At 37.2% G+C, this 25,726-nt stretch overlaps 1 protein-coding gene across 1 annotated transcript; it reads left to right on the top strand.

The window, feature by feature from the left end:
- The first annotated feature begins 222 nt into the window (after window positions 1-222).
- FGF5 (fibroblast growth factor 5) lies at window positions 223-20,456 on the top strand. The gene is made up of 3 exons (XM_042933985.1): window positions 223-583; window positions 8,279-8,382; window positions 19,770-20,456. The coding sequence occupies exons 1-3, from the start codon at window positions 223-225 to the stop codon at window positions 20,115-20,117; spliced, it is 813 nt and encodes a 270-aa protein (XP_042789919.1). The 3' UTR covers window positions 20,118-20,456.
- The last annotated feature ends 5,270 nt before the right edge of the window (window positions 20,457-25,726 follow it).

The following is a 25,726-nucleotide window of genomic DNA, read 5'->3' as shown; positions in this document are numbered from 1 at the left end:
AGGCGTGCACCAAGCAGTGAGATCACTGGCGTTATAAATATCCCAGTTCCTGCGCCGAGATCCATTCGAGTGGCCTCTCTCTCTCTCCCTCCCTCTCTTCCCCGAGGCTATGTCCACCCGGTGCGGCGAGGGGGGCAGCGCCAGAGGCACGCAGCCGCGCGGGGGCTACGGAGCCCAGAACCAACCCTACAAGATGCACTTAGAACCCCCGCGGCTGGAAGAATGAGCTTGTCCTTCCTCCTCCTCCTCTTCCTCAGCCACCTAATTCTCAGCGCCTGGGCTCACGGGGAGAAGCACCTCGCCCCCAAAGGGCAACCCGGACCCGCAGCCACCGGTCGGAACCCGGCGGGCGCCAGCAGCAGTAGGAGCAGCAGGGGCACGACGTCTTCCTCTTCTTCCTCCGTCTCCTCCTCCCCCTCGGCTTCTCTGGGCAACCAAAGAAGCGGCTTGGAGCAGAGCAGTTTCCAGTGGAGCCCCTCGGGGCGCCGGACCGGCAGCCTCTACTGCAGAGTGGGCATCGGTTTCCATCTGCAGATCTACCCGGATGGCAAAGTCAATGGCTCCCATGAAGCCAATATGTTAAGTAAGTTGCTCGCCCTCCTGGCAAAGCGCGTCCTAAGCGGGCGATGGGGGGATTCGGGAGGGACAGAGGCTATTCCCTGGCCCACAGGCGCACCTTCCGGAGCCCTGGCTCCTGGGACTCAGCTGTTCCTCGGAACGGCGGGGCGGGTTGGGTCGAGGTGCATCTACATGGCGCGCACACGCGCACCCCTCTTGTGGGTATGAGGAATGGCGATTCCTGAGGTGTAGGCTACCAGAGGCTGGCGCACAAGACAGGTACCTTGTTTCCAGTTTGCCCGGGTCCCAAAGAGAAGCCTCCAGCCGGTGCCTGGAGAAGAAAACAAAAATCTTTTGCTCCTTTAGTTTCTGTTTACCTTCTGCTTCTGTTCACTAGGCTAACATTTTTCATGAGGCATCAAAGTGCATCCCCTTTCCTTGCCTATAACTGAACAGTTATTTTTTAAAAGAAGAATCAGATCTCACATGCCGGTCCCCCCAACTGCCACCATAAACCCCAAAGTAAGGTACATGATACATCCATGTATCCGTCTATGTCTCTTGTATATGCATATTTGTACATTATATACATATAGAATATAGGAGAGATCAGACATCCCCTGGTTGGAAGAAGACAGCGATCTGGAAAACTGGACACGTTTAGAGTGGGATACGTGATAGACACTCGAATTATTAATTCCAGAGTTGGGTTTAGCAACGTTTAAGTATGTTGAGACCATGACAACACCTTGTTAGGAAGCGGCCAGCCTTTGGTCCCCAAGGACGATTAAGGAAAAGTTCTTTATTTTGGAAGAAGGTCAGAGGAGGTTCAATTCCGTACAGGTGTACATCGTGTTAAGCTTTTTTTTTTTTTTTTTTTTTTTTAAGCTAAGTTTTACATTCTCTTTCTGAGTTTTCTCTTTAGCTGTCTTTCCCCCCCTCTTCCTATTGCCTCTTTCCTTCCACGCCATCTGTGTTTCCAGACCTTCGCTGGCTGCCCCGCCTCTGATTCCTCTCACCGCCTCTAGGTAGCCAAGGGGAGAGATGATTTGGGGGTGTGTGCGAGACCGGGGCGATCTCTTTGAGGCTTTTCCTCGGTAGGGCCAGATCGCTCATCCAGCAGGGGTTAATCCAACAGATAGACACAGCCGGGGCCTGCGAGATAATCAGGAAGAGCGGGAACGGGGCCAGGAGATCGCGCTGCGTACGGTCACCTGGCTCCGTGTGGCCGCCTGGTAGCTCCCAGGTGTACTTAGCTTGCTTCCTTTCAAACCCACAGCCCTACGGGCCATTCAGTGGGCTTCTTACTACCCGAGCTGCAGAGGAGCGCGGGAGCCCCAGCAGGGCAGGCAATCCGGGAGCCGCTTGCCAAGCAGGGCTGGAGGTGTCGCGTCCATGGGGTACCCCGCTGGCAAGCCTCCTCCGGAGGGGACAGGAGGCGGGATGTGGAAGACCTGGCGGTTCGCGCCCGCCCCTGCCCCACACCCGTCTTTTGAGCTATGCTGCTCCAGCTGGCGGTGTTACACGTGGTAGGTGTTACACGTGGTAGCCCCCTGAACCAGAGAGGGGGCGCCTCCAAGTGTGCCCCAGCGAGTCCCGGGGCCTCCCACGCGCCCCGTGGAGGAGGCTGTTTCTACGTTTCAAGGTTCATTTCACTTTTATGAAACAACTCAACCGTCTTTGGAGATAAAGGGCAAGGTCTGTTAGGGTGAAGGGGAATTTTCCAAGATTTCAGGGGCAGGGAGAGTCACGTTAATTTCAGAATTTCCCTTTGTCTCTCTCATTTCCCCCGCACCCAACTCTTGAGTCCATCAGACACCAGAGCTCATTGCCCACGTCTAGTAATCTTTCCACCTCTCTTTTTCAGGAAACCTTTTTCTGTTCTGCTCTTGTAGTTTACCCAGGAAATTAGCACCAGCAGTAGATAACTTCTGTGTTCCCAAGGGAAGACACAAAGTTAGCATGCACCACGCTGCAGGTTGGGGCTCAGGCAAATAAAAGAATGTGTCTTTGGTGGGTTTTGGTGTAGTAGGGATCTCTGAAAACCAGATTCATTCCCAAGATATTTCTCTCTTCTCTTGGAAAAGACAAAGATTCTGCACCTTAGGCCTTGCCAGAGGGGAAGTTCTAGAAAAGCAGAGAAAAGAAATTGAGAACACACCAGCAAAGAATACATTCAGCTAAAGAAGGCACTGACCAATATCTTTTCTTTCCAAGGTACAATTTATTTTAAAATCCACTTTGAAAGATACTTAAAAAGAACAGGGATGTTTACAAAACAGTGCCTAAATAAAACTTCCTTAATTTAATACTTTTCCTAATTCATTCCAGGTTAGAATAGGCTTTCAGGGTTTAGTCTGTATCTTTCATATGGTTTGCCATCATTCTTCACTCATTCTTCATTCATTCATTCATTCATGCACCTATAATAGGCTACTTAATTCATCAAGCTTGATATTTTGACTGCTTTTGGGAGTTGGAGGATTTTTTAAAATTTGTTTTTGCCTTCCATAGCTGTTTCACACAGAGAAAACCATAACTTAAGTGTTTAAATCACAGCGATTTTCTGCTTTGTGATGTCTGGAGTGTCCAACACTACTAACTATGATTTTTCTACCACTGGTGGATGAGGAATTTATGAAATATGTCATGTGTAGTGTGGGAGCACGTAATTTGGAAATTTCAAATGAGTCTCTGCCCTCAATATCTGTGAAAGAGAATCAGAAGCCTGCTAATTGTTGGCTGGTCATCTACTTCTTTGAAAGCAGCACTTGACAGTTTCCTGACACATACATAAACTAAAGCATTGGTCATGGACTGTTGGTTAGAGTACACAAGGAAACAATTGTGTAAGTCTCACAAGAGACACTGAGAGCTGGACCAAAAAGGACCATAGAGGTACCTCATCATCTCATTTTACTGTCTGTGAGTTGGCAATGATAGAGAACTTACAGTTTTTTTTTCTTTTTTTTTGTCACAGCATGCTACTTCAGAAAGAGTCAAAACTTTGCCATCAAACTGCAGTCTAAATGGTTCTTTTAAACTCAGTAATTTTCTGTAATGTTTGTCAGGACAGATACATATATCTGTACATATACATATGTTTTACAACTATCATTTGATGTTAAAATTTCGGCAAACTATGAATGTTTTCTAGTTTCACCATCAGAAGTACACTCAGGCCATAAAGTTTGAAACACAGTTTATTTGGTTAAGGCATACCACTTAATATGTCCTTATCTTCTCTTATACAGTAGTTAGCCCAAGTTTTGGACACAGAAAAAAATAATCAAGCTCATAACATTCTTATTATGAAGAAATACTAGGGAAGAACGAAGAAAAATGGACAAGACAAGACAGATGATAAAATCCAATTATTGAATAGAAACAAAGGGTTTGCTTTAATTCATGAGCTTTCAACTTTAGTTTCAATGCTTCTGTTGACTTATGGTGGGCCATTGAAGAATAGGCAGTTAAGTAATTCTCAATTCAGGGAGCAAAAGTTGAAGGTTATGGCTGCACAAAGCCAAAGTTCACACAAAATAGGAAAATTACAATCATATATTCTGACTAAACTGAATCCTCAATTTTACTAATTTTTAAACACTGAAGTTCACTATCAATTTTAGTGTCCTATAGAATCAACCTTTCTATAGTCCCCCAGAATCTGTATCTACTGAATAGAAAAACTCAAATGGAAATTTTCTATTGCTGATTTAATCATCAAGGTCTGCTACACTGGGCATTTTAAGACTCAGATTTGATAATGATACCCAGACATCTGTGTCTTTGTGAACACAAGTAGAGAAACTTCCATTTTAAATGATTTTTCTTTGAGGATTTTCAAATGGGCTTCTGAATATGGGATATCTATGTCATTCTAGTATGTTACTTACTAAGAAATGAGAAAAGTGAGAAATCTGCGTAATTTTATCAACCATCATTAATAGAGTCCTGTTGTATTAAAAACTCTGGAGGGGACTAAGGTAAAAATGTAGACATATATTTTCTTCTTGAAATAAATTTACTTTGTAATATATGTCCATGCTTGCAAGTAAGTGGATTAAACAATGTGTGTATAAATTCTTGTCTCCTTCAATCTAGATGTCAACCCCCAAATTACACCAAGAGAAAAATGGTTCCTTCTGTTCAGCACTGCTTTTTTTTTTTTTTTTTTGATCCTCTTACATGTGAACTCCCTAGGAAAGATAACACATTGTCTCTAGCACCTTAATGTGAAATAATTATACTGATCCTCTCTCCTTGCCCCACTTCCTAAGTAGGAGAGGACCAGAATTGCAGGAAAGTAAAACCTGTGCCCGTACGAATGCTCATATGTGTCTGTATGTATGTGCAGGTGTCCTGAGAAAGGAAAGAGAGGTAGTGACAAGGTCAAAGAAAACAATGCAATTTAGCAAACATGTATTGGCTATCTATGGTCTGTGAGATACACTTAGCCTTCCAGAATTTTGCTTTAGGGATACCATCCTGGTATCCATAATGTGAATTGTAAATTCCGATAAAATTTATTGTTATTGAATCCTAGTAAAAGTCAGGAAATTACTGAAATTGAGAAAAATTTAGTTTTAGAGAAATGTTTTCTGGGATTTCTATATGTGTGATTTAATGCATATGGGTTTAAAATATTTAGGACTCTTTAGTGAGTTACTGAGATTTGGCATAGTAAAATCAATAATTGTGTGATCTCTTGGAGGTGGGGTCAGGAAGCTGAATTGTAGGGCTTGTAGAATCTGCTCCAACATTCTAGTAAAAAAGACATTGTGAAATTACTGTTGAAATTACTTTGGAAATTATGATCTTAATAGCATTCCCAATATTACGTCATAATTATGTTAAGATTTAGAAGATCATCCCAAAGTTGCCTTATGTGTTATTTTATCTGATCTCATCTTTTATCTTTCCTGCATTCTTTATAATTTTAAATAGAATAATATATGTGAAGGTATATTTTTAGGCTTTCAATTAAATATAACTTTAAAAAAATTATAAAATCCATTCATTCTCAGACAAATATCATTTTTATAGTAGAACTTGCAAGAAAAGAAACTATGCGGTATATAATAAAATAAGAACATTTTACATATATTATCTTATCTCTCCCATCTAATTTATCACAATGGAAAGTTTACACAACATATACACACAGAATGTACAGTGTGTTAGGAAACAAGTTAAATGACTCAAAATAGGTTTTTCTAAAAATAGAATATGTTATGGTCAGAAGTTGTAGCTCACATAGACAAAGCATTATTGCTCCCATTAAACAAGTATTTCTAGAGCCTTTGTCTTGATCTTTCAAATATTAACCTATAAATATATGTATCCAATAAGAATTTTATCTTTTATGCTATGGTGTATTTTGTCACTAACACGCAGGTTTGCATTTACAAAGTCAAATACTTTTCTGTAGAATGGAATAAAAACGTTCTAACAATGTAGAACCATGAGTAAATTGGGGGAAAACATACAACCGACTCTCCTTTTCCACCAATCCCATATTGTCTCTTTTGTTTCTATTGTTCCACACTTAGACAACTTATCAGGTTTCCATTTCTTGCTTTTTAACACATGTTTACACAGCATTCACAACCATAACCCCCATCTTCCAAATATCTAAAATCATCAATGCTGCTTTTAATATCATTCTGTAATTGTATATATATATAACTTTGTATCATGTTCTATTTATGCTTTATTAATTATATTATTACAGTATATTGCATTGTACATTGTATCTAACTTTACAAAGCATTATGTGTGCTTTGTCACTATTTGATAAAATGGCAATGCTTCAAAATCTTTGGGTGCGCATCACAAATAATTTATATGGCAACATCTATTGAAAAGAACATTTTGAAAACATTTTGAAGAAAATTTATGAGATGACAGTTTCTTTCGGAATTTCTTCCTAAAAGCAAAACTAGTTCCTTCCTAATAGTTTTTGTTTTGTTTTGTTTTTAAGAAACATCTACTAATAAAAGTGGTAGTGGCAGTTTTCTTGAGATGTGCTTTATTTACTCTGGACTAAATACTCTTCTAACAGAAACAATAGTTCTTCTGCTACCCTTTTCCCCCATGAACTTTCTAATCAAGTGCTTTTAAGAAGTCAAGTTGAATAAATAAATAAGCAGCAGTATTTGCTATATTTATAAGGATAAGCTCACATTGTGCAAAAAAGTACCCAATGAATATATTCATATATATGTATTTATATATCTTATATATATGGTTACTCTCAATACTACCTTTTTAATAAATGAAATAATTTTATATGTACTTCCAATACTGCAGGGGAGGTTGCTATTTTAAGGAAATCTCGTGAATTTATCTGTTCAGCAGAATACTGCTAAGATATCCTAATTAGTATATATGTTCAGAATATAATAGATTGAAAGATTGAGATTTTCTTCCCTTCTCCTTTCCATCCTTTTTTCTTTCCTTCCTTTCTTCCTAGGACAGGTCTCTTTTTAGCTATAGTGAACTATATTATTTTGTCCCCCCCCCCCCAATTTTTTGCAATTTGATTAGGCAATTAACAAAAAGCACTACCATTTTCTCATGTTCATATAACATTATGTATGAGTTTACGATAAATAGGCAGGAATTCCAGTTATATACAGACTATAAATTTCATCTTCTTAAAATACTCTATAAACTGTGGTATGTGATTCTCTTGACATAGTGGATGTGGACTTTCTTTTTTTAAAAAAATTTTTTTAACGTTTATTTATTTTTTTTGAGACAGAGAGAGACAGAGCATGAATGGGGGAGGGTCAGAGAGAGAGGGAGACACAGAATCCAAAACAGGCTCCGAGCTGTTGGCACAGAGCCTGACGCAGGGCTCGAACTCACGGACCGCGAGATCATGACCTGAGCCGGAGTCGGACGCTCAACTGACTGAGCCACCCAGGCGCCCCTGGACTTTCAAATTATTATAGGAGACAGAGGGATGTTGACTTGAGAATGCTAACTATGAAATACTAAATATAAACAATAATGTAATAAAATACCTTATTAATTTTTTTTGCCAGAAAAGCCATTTAAAATACAAGATGTCTCAAACCATAATGCATTAAACACTCATTGAGCCAATAATCCCAAATTATTTATAATGCTTTCAACAACTTTTTATGTGTAGTCTTTAAATGAACTACTCACTGAATGATTGAATATGGTATATATTGATTTGTACTTATATAGTTATTACAATTTGAGAAGAGAGATTTAGTTCATGTAAGTATTATTTGTCTCTGGCTTTCAAGTTTCTATTAGTATTGGGTCCAAACTTTATGAGCTTCAATATTAAAAGCATTATATTATCTCTGATAGAAAACAATGGATGGGAATTCTTTTGAAAAACATTTAAAGAAATTTCCGATTCCTTTACAACTTGAGAAGATTATTTCTATTGTTAAACATTGTTTACTAAAAATGACTTATTATTTGTAAGGGAAAAAAGAATTATTAATGAACGAGGACTAAATTTTTGAATATTAAAATTTGTTATTTTAAATGAACACTTGAGTGCTAGGCTTTTCTTTTTTAACATAAGGAATGTTATGGAAAATAAGGATGTTAAATACTGGGTTTTTTTTTAATCAAAACTATAAAGAATGAAAAGAATCTGTGTAGAAATTTAATTCTTCACAATGGTATATAGAGGAGTCTGTGTTTTATTTTGGGATTTCTGTCATCCTAGGTATTTTGGAAATATTTGCTGTGTCTCAGGGGATTGTAGGAATACGAGGAGTTTTCAGCAACAAATTTTTAGCGATGTCAAAAAAAGGAAAACTCCATGCAAGTGTAAGTAGAACCACTTTATGTTTGTTCAAGGTGTTACGGAGATTTCACATTTGTAGAATGGAATGAAGTGATTTTCCACATTGGTAGAGGGACAATTTGCTCAGAGGACTTCATGTGTGTGTGTGTGTGTTTTAATTATATGTACATTTAACCAAGGTGATTGTACATGTTGTTGCAAGTAACCATTTTTATATTTTATTTACTGGAAAAGATAATATACAGTCCACAAAAATTTTTAAGGATGAATGTATTTGAAAATAGCACTCTCAAATTGATTGCCATTTTTCATTTATTGAAATTGGCCCAACTGAGGAGAAATATCATGGAAATAATATAGAACATTTAAAATGTACCTGTTTATGGTGGCTGTGTGTGCATTTTTAGTAGATTAGGTTCTTATTCAATTTTACAAGCTATTCATGATGTCACAAATTAGGTCAAAGTAATATAACCTATTTTCACATCAGTAAGTATGGAGAGAAACCAATAATGAGAAGATTTTTGTTTCTTGGAGAAATTTAATTTATCCATTTGAGGAACTCTCATTTTGTATTTTTGTTGCATTAAATGGAATACTTCTCAAAATTATGAAGACTAATTTTGTACTCAAAAATTTCTACAAGCCACATATATGTGTTGTAACTGATTTACAAATTAAAGATTTCTATGTTTTTTTTCCAAAAATGCTGATTACTTGGGAAGCATCAAAACTTTTTGAAGATAACAAATATGTTTAACTTAGTTTTTCTACTCACAGGTTTGGTTTACTTGTATTAGGTCCATATGCACAGCACCTAAAGGTGACTTATGCTCTTTCTGTAGTTTTGTCCTATTAGGTCATTTGTACAAAGTAGTTATTATTTAGCGTTAGTCCTCCGCTTCTTATTTTCTTTAATTCCTACTGAACGGATTGGAGAAATATCACTTTTCTAGTGTTTGAAGTATGTAGGAACTTTTAGCTAGGAGTGTAATCCATTGAAACTTACTATTTATGATTTTTTACCTATAGAACTTTAAAAAATTCAGTGAGAATTTCACTTGGTTCAATTTGTAAGAATTTCAGTTTTCTTTTTTCTAGCATCTCAAGGTGATTTTTTAATACCTCTTGGAGGGGATAGCAGAATTCAAGCTATTTGTTTAGTTATTTGTGGATTAAATGAGATAATACATTTAAAGCTTTTAAAACAGTATTTGGTGCACTGTAAGTGCTCAAGAAATACTATCTGTTATATGGTAAACTAAATATAATAGATTCTAAAACTCAGTTGGTTGAGATAAATGGAAAACCTTTGCTAATCTCTTTAATCACCCATTGCAAGAATTATAAAAAGGTTTACCTACTTCATTTTCTGAGGTGGTTATTGTATTCTAGCAAGCTCTACTATAGTTTTCATCAAGTAATCACTCTTTGATTATTTATCTTAAGAGGCAAACTTCTACATCACTGTGGAAAAGTAGGACATGCCATTTTATTAAAAAAAACTGATTTTAAAAAATCCACATGCAGAATAGAAAACAATGACCAAACGCATCTGAACACAATCCTTTCCCCCAGTCTACTTTAAGATTGTAAAAAATTGAAACACTTTTGGAATCTAAGCATCATAATAAAGTGTGGTGCATGTAAAGAAACTTTCTCTTATTGCTTTGTTTTGGGTAAGCACCTTAATTTTTTAATTGTTCTGACTTATGCCCTAGTACATGCGAAAAACAGACCAAACTTGGGCCAGCTTCAGGGTAATTGCCACAGAACTCGAAGCATCACAAATGGATGCCAATTAGAAAGGTCACACTGAGAGGTGAGGATACATGATTCCTCTGTCAAATGCAAGAAACAAATTTCCAGAAATTTGACCCAAATGTCTAAGGCTGGCTGGCTGAAATAATGCAGATAATGCAAAAACAGCATCTGTTATTCTTTCTCATCTTGGCAGGCTAAAGTTATTTCATGGAATAATGACTTTTAAACAGTACAAAGCAAGTCTTGCTCTTGTCACTCACTGAAGCTCTTTGATATTAAAGTCATTCTAATGACTTTGAGCTGAATTGTAGATAAAAAAATTAAGCCCTATGATTATGTGGATTCTTCTTAAACCTATTGTCCAAGCCCACTTTCTCTTATCTGAGCTTTTATTAGCACTTTTTCTCTAGATGGAAACCTAATTAAATTATAACGTGATTTATTTTTAAGGAAGTTGAATTTGGAAATAGTATTAATCCTAGCAATTATCAGTTTTATGCCCAGATGGTTTCTTCCTGTTTTCTTCTAGTTAAACACGTTGAAAAATTACTCTTGTAACTTTAGATATAATCATTTGATTTAGTCTTGATTTTCACAAAATTGCATGGTCACTAAAAACGCCTTTATAAAACCTTTATATTTTTAGAATTAAATGTATAATTTGAGTTGCTTTAAATTAGTAACTGTGCAGAGGCATTTAAAGCCTACCTTTATAATCATTTTTCTATATATATGTGTATATTTACATCATATTGTACATCTTAAACTTACACAATGTTACATGTCAATTATACCTCAATAAAACTGGAAAAAATTTTAAGTTAATAGAGTACTTTTAAGGTTTTATATATAAAATAAATATGAACCAAAAATATGAAGCATTCATATAATTCTGGGGGAAGTAATTTCCATACTGTATTAGGAAATATTCATGGATAATTGTAGATTCTCAGCTTAGTTTTTATAGTAACAATTAGAATATTAAAAATTAGTTGCTGGGCACAGACAACGCATTTGCATAGTTCTTTAAAAGTTCTTTCACTCACATCATCTCATTACATGATTAGGTGAGGAAAGAGTCTTAGAGATGTTAAATAATTTCGTTAACACAGTTAACAAGTGATTGAACCAGAACCATCCTTTTAACATCCTGTTTCTCTGCAAATGCTATAATGCTTTGTAGGTAAAATTTAGTTGAGAGAAGATACTAAATTTTGTTTGGAACCAATTACATTGTTTTCACCTATTATTTTATAGGAATTAACAATCGCACAGTTTAGTAATATTTTCATACTACATGTCAAAGAATAAATATTGTGGCACATCCTTACAATATTTTGCTCGTGCGTCGCCTCCCCATCTCATGCAAGCTGTGTTCGGACTCTTTTTTTCCCATCTATTTCTGGGTCTTTAGTTTCTGTGTCTGCCACAGAACCTATCACAGAGTTTTGCACACATTGGTGGTTCAATGTGATGATGCGCCACATAGGAAACGCCTCTCAAAATGAACTTTCAAAGCAGAAGAGAGCTATATTTTGCTCACTGAAAAATTTCATTTATAAAATGCTTCATTATCAGCAGACGCAAAGATGGCAAACCAAAGTATGAGCCCAGAATGGGTACACTTTGGCAATATTTGTACTGATTTTTTTTGTGTGTGCTAAGTTTGTTAATTCAGCGTGCATGGCTTCCTGACTCATTCAACCTACACATGTCGCAATCTATATGCAGCTCTCCTTAAAATCTTTACTAGTATACTTCAAATACACAGTGCAGCCAGATTCCTACCATGCAGGTTTTTTCAGCATTCTTTACAAGGGTGAAGATGTATGGTCTTCTCCTTCTTCAAGATGTGTTGGGAATCTTCGAGAGTGGGAGTAGGTGACTGCTTCCCAAAGAGCCATGAGGGTGAGTCAGAGCCTTCACTGAGACCTCCACTGTCCTTTTGAACTCATTCCAGGCTGAGGTACCTTGTGGAAATGAGCACCTTTCTCTTTCTGTCTCTGTCTCTGACTGCTCGTCTGTTCCTGTTCCCTCCTCACTCTGTTCCTGCTCTCTCCTCAGGTTTGTTATCTCTATGGAAATCCCCATAGAGCACCTTTCTGGATTTATATGAGGTGGGTGCGGATGTAGGAGTGAGAGACCTTAAGTGTGGTGCTTACAAGCATAGTTAGATTGTGTCATTCTAGTTAAATTAAAACTAGTCATTTTACTTAATCTTTCGCTTCTGTGGTTTTATGAATTGTAAGAGGACAAAGACTAAAATCATGATCTATTGTGATAGTTGAGCAGTTTAAATGAGATAATACATATAAAATACTTAGAATAGTGCCTGGGAAGTATTCAGCATTTAATTTAGAAAAGATCTTCCTTAATTTGCTCTCAGGCAGCTGTTTGATGATCCTGTCTCCTCTCTTAGAAGACGACTTTCTGATTTGGGGGTCAGGCAGCTGTGACCCTTCAGATATTTAGACCAGCCCCAAATCCTGTTTATCACTGACCTTTTTTTTTCCCTTAAGGTCCACTTTTAGGCACTTTTTGTGCCTACAAGAGCCCCTTATCTCCAGAGTTTCCTTTTTTGCAAGAAACCTAATTTGAAAGCAAAATTCCCAGGCTCAAGGTCTTAAAGAGGCAAGGATTTCTTAATGATCATAATCTCATAACACTTTTAGACCCCTGTTGCATCTTGTTCTTTTCCTAAAGAAAATGTAAATCTTGGAAAAGATGGTTGTAATGTATTTTTTTTTTTTTTGCCTTTTCATAAAGCACGAATGATAGCACATTACCTATTGGGGAAGAAACATTTTAGCTTATTTTAAAGATCCAGAGAGAAGCATGTGGTAGAATTATTTTTGTTTCTCAGGGTTTTAGGGGATCATGTTTGGAAGGAAAGCTAATTGCAGAGTTTACGAAACAGGCATGGAATGTGTGCTTGATCAGCCCTAAGCAAGGACTAGAACGTCTTCCTTTCCTGGTTTCGGAGGGTGCCAGCTGGCTTGCCCGGGATGGGAGTCTGGACTGGACTTCCTGCGCTGGGGGCAGTGTGAGCAGGAGTCAGCAGCCTCGAGAGCTGGGCATGTTTACTGAAAGGGGAAATGGACGCTTGAGCAATAGTTACCATCATTATCATAAAAAAATAACCTATTAAGCACTCCACTCTCCCAGTCAAGACCATGAGCTCTTTAAAGGCATTTGAATAGAAACTTCTCTTGCCCTCTAAAGGCTTTCAATTTACGTAGTAAAACTGAATGTCCAGTTATTCAGTCTCAAAACTGGGGTCAGGGTGCTGCCTTTACAGTAAATGCTGGTTTTCCCGTAATTTCACACTATGTTGATCGAGCTAGAGAGCCTTTTTTGTTGCGAAAATCTGGGTGCCATGAATTAACTTGCAGCTTCATTTCAGCCTACAGCGAGAGAGGGTGTTCTATTTCTCCAATGGTTGGGGGAATGGCTTTGTTTTTTATCAGCATTTTTGTCAGTATCGGCAACTTCAAGACAAGTAGGACTATACAGAAATCTAGGAGATGTCCTTGGGTCTGTATAGCGTGAAAGAGCTGGAATCTAAGAACCAGAAGATGGGAGATTTAAGTCACAGGTGCTGACCCTGGCATTTGGTAAACATGGGGCTTTAGATGAATCTTTGTCTTTATTTCTCTGACTGGAGAATTAGACAATAGCATCCTACTAGTCATGAGATTATTGTGAAGGTGAACTAATAGATGCAAAACCCCTGGTGCATACAGTAGCCCTCAATAGCCCCTCTTTTTGAGCTGTTAAAAGCATCAGAGGGAAAACTCTTACTTCACCTGCATCAAATCACACGGGGTGCTGGTTAATGATGCAATTCCAGGGTCTCACCTTAGATTCACTAAAGACATAACCTCTGGAGATAGGGCCTGGGGAATTTGCATTTTGAACTGGCTCCCCAACTAATTTTAAGTCAGTTCATAAAGTTTGGAGGGGAACAAATCCTGTGGTTGTGATTCTTCATTACATTACTTCAGGCTGGTTTATTGTGAAATCCAACTTGTGTATTCCCTCAGTCACTCAGGATGAAGAACTGAGATATATAATGGAAAGATGTCCAGTGCCAAGCAGGAAATAGGCCATGCCCTGGAGATAGCATAGTATGGTTGCAACTGACCTATACAAAGCCTATGTAGTAAAGAGTAAAAGGCAGCCCTTTGGGTGCATGTTGCCCGGTACTGGGCTGTTCCACTTGGAAGCGATGGCAGCAGGGGCTGCCTTTCAGCCTTTAATCACCACCAAAGGTGCGTTCCTTCGTTCAGGGAGCTTTAAGCACAACCACACAAAACAGCCTCGGCTAAGGGCACCTGGCCGGGCAGCCCCGTAGGTGGGAGTAGGGACAGGAACCAAGAAGCACTAAAAGGAGGTAGGGAGCCAGAAGCAGGGATGCATGCAGTCAGGAAACTTTGCTTACAGTACAATTTGGCTTATAATTGTTTTTATTGCAGTCTATAATAATATTTTAATTATTTAATAATATTGCAGCCCACAATGACATTTTAATTATTTGTATTTGGTTAATTGTTTTCTTCATAAGGTTTTTCAAAAGAGGGAGGCAAATCAAAGAAAACGAAGTGAAATAAAGAAGTAAACTTGATTAGTACTCCCACAAGCTCCAAGGATTATACTCACGTTGGTGCAAATTCACTCCTCTCTCCATACCTCTTTCATATGTTACGTATTTACTTGTGTTGTTGCACGTAGTGAGAATTGGTACTTCTTTGCATAGACTCAACTCATTCACTGCAGGATCCTCACTCATCATACAACACGATATGTACTAAGGAACAAAACTATGTTGAGAGGTTTCAGAAAGCTTTTTGAAAAATATTGTTTCAGAAAGAATTTTTTGTTTGGCTTACTTGACGCTCAGATTTCAACAACGCAGAATTAGTCTTTTTTAAAATATCCCGGTTAACCAAAATTTTACCTTCTTTGAACTGAATTTGACCTTTCTTCTAAACATCCATTGTGTGTTCTCGTGTGAAGAGGTGAGTAGAAACAAGGCACGGCACCCTTCTAATCCAAAATTCATGTTTTCCTTAACTGCACTCTTTCCCTTACTCTGAGTTATTAGGCTATCCAAGCAAAAATAGTTAAATTTGTTTAAGGTTTATTTGTTTTGTCCATTAGGACTATATTAAATTACATAAGAATTAGCTGGCTTGAACATTTCATTTTAATTTTGCAGTTTTGATTTGTTGAATGTAACTTGTTTTTACACTTGCAAGATCAAGGAGAAATTAAGGAGAGGGGTGACTGAGTGTTGGGTAAGCATCAGACTCTTGATTTCAGCTCAGGTCATGATCTCAGGGTCATGGGATCAAGCCCCACCTCAGGCTCTCAGCACAGAGCCTGCTTGGGATTCTCTCTCTCTCCCTCTCTCTCCCCCTCCCCTGCTCACGCTTGCACATGTGTGTTTGCATGTGTGCATGTTCTCTCTCAAATAAATAAACATCAAAAAAATTAAGGAGCAAAACATATAATGTAGCTCAACAAGGAACATGGACAGGACCATGTCTGTATTGTTTCTCATCATAAAAGTGGCAACTAGCACAGTGCCTGGCCTGTGATACATAGTCAAAAAGATCTGTGGAATAGACTGGTAAAAAATGAATTTGAAACCAAGATACTGGTTCTTTATGTTCCGTGTTGTGGCTGATGGTTCTAGCACGACGAGGCAACAGGGATCCCGCTTTCAATAGCTTCTTTGAAATTTCATTCACCTCTCTATCTCACACCTCAACTATAGAAAAAGTCTTTATGTCAATGTCACTCTTTCTAGGGAAACAATGTAGTTCTATTGTTTTAAAAGTATATAGTTTGCCAGGAGCACATGGGTGGCTCAGTCAGTTAAGCGACCGACTTCTGTTCAGGTCATGATATCACGGCTTGTGGGTTCAAGCCCCTCATCTGACTCTGTGCTGATAGCTCAGCACCTGGAGTCTTCTTTGGATTCTGTGTCTCCCTCTCTCTCTCTGCCCTTCCCCCATGCACCCTCTGTCTCTCTCTCTCTCCCCCCTCTCTCTCTCTCTCAAAAATAAATAAATATTAAAAAATTTTTTAAAGTATGTATTTTGCCAAAGGACTTCTGATAATTCAAAGGGGATTTAAGGAGTTAAAAGTAGCCTGGAAGATTTATTATACAAAACTGTGTAATGGTAAACATCTATATATTCAAACACCTGTAGCTAAGAACTATATTGCTTAGTGACTCTTTGCTATAAAACTGGTTCACGCATGATATTAGAAGCTGAAATTCATTGTTTAGGGTCACCGTCTTGTCTGAATGAACAAGGCCAGGAATAGTGGCAGGAACAGTCAATCCCCTCAAGAAGAAACCAGATCTCTTGGTGAAAAAAATTTGCTGAAATCTTTGTTTCAAATGGTGCTGTTCCACAGCTGGAAGAATTTTTCAGACAAAACATTAATTTAGAAGTCAATTAAGAAATCCAAAACAGTCTGACCGCCTTTACTCCTATTCTAATGCGGGATTTTGGAAAGGCTGTGGGGCTGCACGTGGTGTGTGGGTCCTTAGGTTCTGAACATCTCTGCCCTGGGTGACAGTTAAGTAGCTCTTGAAAATCTAGAGCCCAAATAGCCTTCCTTTGTGTTAAGAAAGAACTTATGGACATGAATATTAAGGAGGAAAAGAGAATGGTTTTAGATGAAATAATTTTAGCAGGTGGAGTCGGTGAGCTTTCACTCATCTGAAGATTCTAAGATGGAATTGCTATAGGTTTAATTCACCGTGGGGTGTGTGTGTGTGTGTGTGTGTATGTGTGTGTGTGTGTGTGTGTGTTTGTGCCAGTAAAGAAAAGGTTAAATAATGCAGTACACTTTAAAAAACCTGTCAAAATTGGATAAAGTGGTCACTGCTATTTCTATTTCAGAAAATAGACTTTTGCAATATAGGACTAGAAGTCAGGTTTGGGTATAATGTATTATATGTCTTTAAAAATGTTTTTCAAATACATGTGAAGAAAAAAATGAGGCAGGGTAAATATACCTGCTACTCTGTTTGATTAACCCCCCTATACCTTTCTAAAATGCTTATCCTTTTATGTAGCAGAAAACATTACAAATGGCTATGGCATTTATTTTAAATAAAACTTTGGGATTATCTAATGAAATGAGAAAGCATTTAAGTCCTTTTAAGAGCTAAGTAACTATAATAAAATCTACATTTGACTTGTGAGAAAGTCTTTTTAATAAAAAGAAAAATAGGACAGTGATGTCAGCATAGCTCCCTTGGCCTAGACATAGGCTGGTAGGGTATGACAAGATGACAGGAATACCATAAGCGATAGTTCTTTAAAACATCTGTTTCCAGAAGCTAGAGATCAAATCCAGGGAATCACCAGTAGACTTGTGGAGATTCTAGATATATAGCTTCATAGTTACCAAATAAAGAGCTTTATTGATTGAACTCTACTTGAATGTAAGGAACTTGGGTTAACCGTCGTATGTAACATAAATGCTCTGTTGGAAGTGCTCTGAAATCGGTTGTCTTCCAATATTGTCTCTACTTTGCACAAGTCAAAATATTCATATGACCGTCAACAGTAGATCTAGGTAGATTCCCTTCCACTGTTCTGACTTTCAGATAACAGCGTTGTGATCTGTATTGCAGAGGAAAGCTTGGCATTATTAGAAGAAGTAAGAAAAAAATAACTTTTAATTCTAGTATAGTATCTCTTGGTCTGATATGGAAAGTGTATCATATATATATTTAGTGTTTTTCTATATAGACATCAGTGTATTTGGTATTTGCAAGCCGAGGAATTCTATACAGTGGTGCTCCCTGAAATTGTGAAACCCAATGATCTAGGACAGGAATTCTTATCCTTTGAGAGTTATGGCCTCTTTTGGGTTTGATGAAAGCTACCAATATTTTTCCTAGAAAAATATTCTGGTATTCACAATAACCCTGTGGATAAGACTTGTGGATAAGGAGCCTGACACTAAGACATTGATTGGCAGAATTGGTATCTGATCACAGATCTGTCTGCACACTTATGCTCTACACCCCCAGACCATCTTCTTTTAATTCCTTAACAGAATCTTCTGTTAAAACTTAACTTTTTAACTAGAAATTTCAAAGTAATTTAAAGACAGTAACAGAATTGAAATATATTAAGAGTTCCTATTTTTTAAATATACATTGATATTATTTCACTATGTACACAGTAAGCAGAAGTCATCAGCATTCCAACCAGAACAAACTAAGCATTTTCAGAGCTTTTACTGGCCTACTTTGTCAGCCTTATCTCTTGTTCCTTCTACCATGAATCCTACATGGAAGTCATACTGAATTACTTACTACCTATAGTAAGTGTCATGTTGACCTGTGAACACACTGTTCCTGCTCCCTGAGAATCATTTCTCATGTCACCTTGCTAATATCTTGTACTTGAAGACTCAGCTCAGATGTCACCTTTTCTAGGAAAACTTCCTTGCCCTCTGCCAGCCGCCTCCATCCTCTTAGATTCCCTTCCGCTATGCTGTCATTGTTCCCTCTGCATATCGCTGTCCTCATTCCCTGTATCAAGCTGTGCCATGACGGATGTCTACTTGTCTGCTTTTGCCACTATTCTGGGAACATTTCAAGGGCAGACATTATGTGTGTGTGTGTGTGTGTGTGTGTGTGTGTGTGTCTATGTCTGTGTCTGTGGAGGGGAAGAGAGAGAAAGAGAGAGAGAGAGAGAGAGAGAGAGAGATCTGGATGAAGTATTGCTAGTGACTCCAAAAGTAATTTTTTCTTCTTGGCATCAAATATTCTCTCCTGTATCACTGTGTGAAGATATATTTTTTCCTAAAGAATTCTAACACATGCAATATTAATAGGGCCATATGCTACCCCTCTCTCAGCACCATGAATCACACTGATAACATTGAAAAATGTATTCTTATTTCAAAGGAATAATATGACCCCATTTCTCGAAACATGCATTCATGTTTTATCAGGCAATTGTTCCTTAGTAATTCAGTTCTATTTATTTTCTTGATGGCTTAAGAGGGGAAAAATATTAAAATATTAGAAGTTATTTTTTTACTGAAAATCTCAAAGTAATTTAAAAACCATAACAGAATTTCAACATATTAAGGGTTCCTGTTATCATTTTTAGATACATTGATGTTATTTCACTAAGTACACAGTAAACAGAAATCAACATTACAAAGATGAATAAAGTAGGAAGATAGAAATGAAAATAGTAATTTAAAGCAACTTTTTAAAAGAAGCCAATATGTCTTCGGGCACCTGGGTGGCTCAGTCAGTTAAGCATTTGTCTGAGTCTTGATTTCAGCTCAGGTCATGATCTCACAGTTTCCTGAGTTCAAGCCCCATGTTGGGCTCTGCGCTGACAGTGCTGAGCCTGCTTGAGATTCTCCCTCTTTCTCTGCCCCTCCTCCACTCACATTCTCTCTGTCTCTCTCAAACTAAATAAAAAAAAAAAAACTTAAAAAAAAAAGAGGCCAATATGTCTTTACAAGAGAGAATGGAGGAGGAAGCTTTCCGTCAGTGGAAATTTTGGTTTTCCTTTACAGTATAAGACCTCATTTTATTACATGCTGAAAATATTACTATTTACAAGTTTTTCTTCTTTCCCCCCACCAGGCCAAATTTACAGATGACTGCAAGTTCAGGGAGCGATTCCAAGAAAACAGCTATAATACCTATGCCTCAGTAATACACAGAACTGAGCCAGCAGGCAGGGAATGGTATGTGGCCCTCAACAAGAGAGGGAAAGCTAAGCGAGGCTGCAGCCCGCGGGTTAAACCCCAGCACATCTCTACCCACTTTCTGCCAAGATTCAAGCAGCTGGAGCAGCCAGAACTTTCTTTCACGGTCACTGTTCCTGAGAAGAAAAAGCCACCCAGTCCTGTCAAGCCAAAGGTTCCCCTTTCCGCACCTCGGAAAAGTCCCAACACCGTGAAGTACAGACTCAAATTTCGCTTTGGATAATATTCCTCTTGGCCTTGTGAGAAACCATGCCTTCGCCTCAGGAGTTTCCACGAGTGTCTTTATGGCTCTGAAGAAAAAAATTCGGATACACCTGCAGCTACACTCCACCGTAGTGAAGTCCAGTCACTTGTTTCAGCGCGACTGAAAGAAAACTGTTTTCTGATAGGAACTGAACTGGAATTCTTTGTCCAACATAGGGAGCACACCGCTTCAGTCAGGACGACATAAAGCCTTTTGCTTTATGCTTCGTGCATACTCTGTATTTTGAGAAAGTTAAACAGCGTGGACTATGTATTTTTCTGACTTTTACAGAACAACCTGAAAGAACATACATGATACATTTTTATTTTTGGTTTCCAAAGAATATTTTGATGCAGATAAAATATTTTATTAACTTTTGTTTTTTGTTTTTTGTTGTTTTTTTTAAAAAAAGTACCTCTGCATTGAGCATATTTTCTTACTTTTATTTTAATTAATATGACATAACCATTTGAATGCAGTTTATGAATATAAATGTGTTTATAGCCCATTTGTAACATGTGGATTTTTTCATTTTTCTTATTCATCGCACTTTCATTTTTCATTTTTATTTTTTACCATACCTCAGATAATGTAAGTTTAGTCCATCATCTTACAATGCTTAAATTCTCTTCAACAGCACCAAAAGCTCAGCTTAGATTTGTGTGTGTGTGTGTGTGTGTGTGTGTGTGTGTGTGTGTGTGTGTGTGTGTTTGCGTGTAAATTCATGACAGTATGTGGAATTCTACCCCTTTGGTGGCTGGGCTATAATGGCTTAGGAGTAAGGAGAGAATTAAGGATTTTTTTTGGTGGTATTTTACACTGGAGGTAAGGAAAAGGATTTGAGGCACAACTACACTAAGTCTGCAGCATTTACTGGGATCTGATTCTGTCTTGCCTTCATTTCTCCTTTTATCTACTCCCCTGCCCTCATTCTTGAACAGCTGGAAGAATACATTTTATTCTGTCCATCAAGCACACACTATGAAACCAGAGTGCTTAAAAATACCTCTTCTATGACCCTCTGCTATTCCCACTGTATAGATCCATGGGGAGCAACCCACTTAGCAGAAAAACATGGAAAATCGAAGAAGATGAATCGTGTAACAGTTATGCACGTCAAGTTCTGTTGTCAAAAATATTCTTATTACTCAGCCAAACACCCTTTGAGTTTGCTGTCCTAAAGGTAACCATTCCAATGAATAGATTGCCCTTTAGAATAGATACTCTCTGATGTATATTTTAAAAAAGGTGGCCATGCAATAGGGGAAATTTAATTTGGGAATTTGATGATTGAAAATAGCACTTTAATTCTCAACCTGCATACTGAATGCTGGGCATAAATCACAGAAAATTTGGCTTAAGAGAATTTACGTAATTTATTTACTTTCCTGGGTAATCATTTCTATGGAGTTCTATAAAATATAAGTGTTTATATCAGAAATGTGCCTGTAAAAAAAGGTACAGCTAATTCTCAGAAGTATGTCTTTCACAGGAAGAGCAGAAGAATTCACAGAAAGTTTCTGTTGTATGTTTAAGCATGCTTCTCTTCTTTTAAAGTATACTAACAAACTTTTCTAAAGTTTTGTTTATTTTGGCACACAAATGCAAAGTAGCAATTTATCACAATTGAACTTACTACTACTTAAGCAGATTGCCTTATTTAAATAGAAATAAACTATACACATATGATATATATGAAATCACCCATCAATGAAATCATCATGCCTATACTCTAGTATTGTGTTTTATTATAAAGCCAATTGTCTGATTAGACATTGTTTGCATTTAATACATGATTTAAAACATATCAAATGAAATACTACAAAATTTTTATTTAATTTATAAATTAAAATTCTCTTGAGTTAAATGAAACAGGGTTTTGGAAACAAAATATGTCCAACTCTCATCCAGCTGGCATATCACCTTATATACACAGTACAAAGCTGAAAACAACCCTCTAGTTTACTCTCATATATTGTTAAGAATTGTACACCGTGTATCAAATTCTTAGTACACATAAAAAATTAAAATTGTAAAACAGAACAGTAGACATGTGTTCCTAAATGGGCAAGGAAAAGATGATATTAATGATGATTAACAACAAACTAAATTAATGCATATATTACATTAGGCTGATGCTGCTGGTAGTTTAGGTTAAACTGCAAAATAATAGCTTATCTCGTACTCTAGTTTGATTTGATTAGTACATGAAAGTTAAAGTAGGATAGTTACTAAATATATATCATGCAAGTCAGGACTCATTAATTTCAAAATTTAAAGCCAAGCTAAAATTAAAAAAAAAATTAAATTACACTTATCTTCAGTTTACTGGCCATACACAATTACATTTAATTAATGCTCACTGAAGCTTAAAGTTACCTAAATTAATTAATTGAATGAGCTCATGTACAGAAAACACGTATAAATGTAACTCCTTACCTAGAACATTTGAAGGGGGTCCTTGCTTATGTCGTTTTTGATAATTTTTAAGTAACTTGGCCCGTCTAACATCAAATACAGTTGTTTAATCATGGTTACATTTACCTAAAAACGTCAATGAATTTGACATTAAAATTTACGAACCTAATTTGCCTAGGAGACAGTAAATACCTTCCAATTGAGAATTCAGTTTTATTAATTGTATTATGTTTAATTTAAGATATTCTTTATTTAGAACATCTATAGAAGTAAATAGAGGGTTCCAATAAGATGTAATAATACTGTGGTTTTATTTCACAAATAATACCATCACTTGTTTCTGACGAAACTAATTTGAGAGGGTGGATGTATATAAATTATCTTAGTTCATTTGCCGAGTTATGGTAGCCAGAAGTTCAAAATTATGTGATGATAATAAAGGATACCAACAAAAGTTATTTCTGAATATAATAATTATATTGCTTTAGATGCTTTTATTTCTTATGACTGAAAATAAAACAACCATCTGCCAGGTAAATTTTTTATAAAATTGATCTCGAACTAGAAAACTGAATAATTTTCTTACCTTGACATGTTTGCCCTTCCATAGGATGGAGGAACCAACTATGACTTCCCACATTTTCAGTAACAAAATGAAAATATTGCACTAACCAAAACCTTGAATTCTGGCACTGTGCTGGCATTGCTACAATGAGAAGCAAATGAAAATCACTTGTTGAAGAGATTCTATACCTCCTTTAAGATTTCTTGCATTGCTATATCTAAATGTTGATCATGTGAAATCTATTTTTAAGCCAATAATCTTTTTATAAGGTTTTGAGAGAAGCTTTGAGACACGACTCATCTAATTTTTCTTTTAGTAGTTAGTCCAATTGTACTAACTAGTTTTTGAGATATGATTATCATATAAGTAGATATTAGTTGAAGAAAAGAGTTAGCTCTCCATCTAACTCTACCTATTGGAAAGTCTTAGGAGAGAGAAGGGAGGAGAACCCAGCCTTAGCTGAGTCATGGAGACACTCTTACATGTAAGAATCACAAACAACATTCAGAAACACTATGAGACAATTGAGCTACAAATCATGCATCCATATTTAAGCAATTTTATGTAATAAAATAGTAGATCAGAGATCAAGAGCTCTTACATACTTTTTGTTAAATTATCCTTTTTTTTCTGGCTCTGCCATATATCTATCCCACATTACTCTCTAGGCCTTGTTTTATCTAAGTCCATCACATGATCTTTAATGTCATTTCCTGCTTTGTCATCAATGATTGTACAAGTCTTAAAATGTCGAGGTACCGAAAAAAGGACATGGTTCCTTCTCAGATAAAACTAAAAATTGATGTCCAGATTACACTGGATAACCACATGAAAAAAAATTGTCAATGAGGTGATAAACAGAGATATTTTTTAAAGAGATATGTGTCTTGGATTAGAAAAAAGTAAACTAAGCATGAGATTGGATCAAGAGATTTACAAAAGGGGGATCAACTCTGGGCTTAGCTTTATGAAGGGCTTTGCAAGTTTGAATGAATCCAGAGGGGAATGGTCAGAGTAGTATCCTTGTTGATAATTAATAGTTCTAAGACCTTGTCAAACGTACAATTTTTCAACATCTCTGTTCTGAGTGAAATCCCACTTTCTCCACGAAGCCTCCTAGAAATTCATAAAGGAATATGAGTAATCTCGTCCTGATGCCACTCCTCCAAATAAGTATAGCTTGTGACATAAATTTCCTCCTCATTCCCTTACTTTAGTATTTTCTGAGATCCGCTTTATACAGGATCTCAACTAGTGAAACATTTCTTTATTTGCTCAATACTTGTTCAGCATGTTCCTTGTGGATATTAACGTCAATGTACGCTCAGAGTTTGAATTTCTGGAACGAGTATATCTGCCTTCATTGTACATTACCCAACCCAAGTTCAGGCTGATAAAAAGAACTTCAGAAACACTCTTAGAGGATAGCAATTTTGAATGACATGTCTCTCTGACTTAAAGACTCCATAGAGCCTATGGGATATTCTACTTATTCCAGAACTTGGTATATAATTATATTTATGTGTAGGTCCCTAGCATATGACCTAGCATAGGTCCCTAGCATATATTTTTGTATAGGTCCCTAGCATATGAGCATAGGTGCTCAAAAATGCTTATGGAATGGATATAGTGCTGAGTAAGATTTGATGAAGATAATGATAACAGAAGTTCATATGACATAGGAAATGGCTCCTGCAGGAAAAGGAACACCTGCTACCCCTCTCACTGTACTTGGACTTCTCAAACACAAATCCTGAGTCCAAACTAAAAATGCCAGGCACACGCAAGCTGCATTTAAGTATGAAGGAAGTACTCATTGTATGAAACTTCAATGTCGTTGGTAATCATAAAAATAGGTTACTGTGCAAATCCTGATGCTTTTGCTATTTGCAGGCCAAACAAGCAGTCCAGTGGGATGTCAGTAGGTATCAGTGGGAGAGCGAAGACGTTTCTTTTTGGTAATTTATTTCTAGATGTGTTTTTTCCCCTCAACTCAGATAAACTCTCTCAGAGAAGACCGACGTTTGCTGTACCCTACAGAGAGATTAGTGAATACATAATCACAAGGTGACAGGTCTGGTTCCAATGTGTTTCTCATTAAATTCTCCGTCATTTTCTCTGTGGGAAACCGGAAAATTTATCAGATTTTCATAAAGAGAGGTGAATTTCCGCTGAGGAGGCAACACAATGTTTTTTACTCTCTGGAGTGCAATTATGTCTCTGCTTCCACAGCAACACTTCATTTTACCATAGGGCTCTCTTTGAAGGATGCATGTATTCCATAACCCGTTTCCATACTTTGACACAGGTTACATATTTACATTTTTAAAGTTTGCTGGTTGTCCTACATTTTCCCCAGTAAAGGGCCCCTGAGAGCAAGTGTAACTGCATGCTAGAATGTTAAATGGACGAAAAGGATATAGCAAGACCTCCCTAACAGTCACATCCTAATGGAGCATGGGACAGAATAAGTTTATATTTTAGAATGGAATAGCAGCATACAAGCTGTACGTTCTCAGCCTAGCCTTTTTTATGCATATAAGGATGCATCGCAAAGAGGTAGAAATATGTTTTCTGTTGAAACAGTGACAGAATAGAAGTCACG

Source organism: Panthera leo, chromosome B1 (genome assembly GCF_018350215.1).
Source record: "Panthera leo isolate Ple1 chromosome B1, P.leo_Ple1_pat1.1, whole genome shotgun sequence".
NCBI classification, from domain to species: domain Eukaryota; kingdom Metazoa; phylum Chordata; class Mammalia; order Carnivora; family Felidae; genus Panthera; species Panthera leo.
Note: the sequence above shows the minus strand (reverse complement) of the source record. Positions and strands in the feature narration are given on the sequence as shown.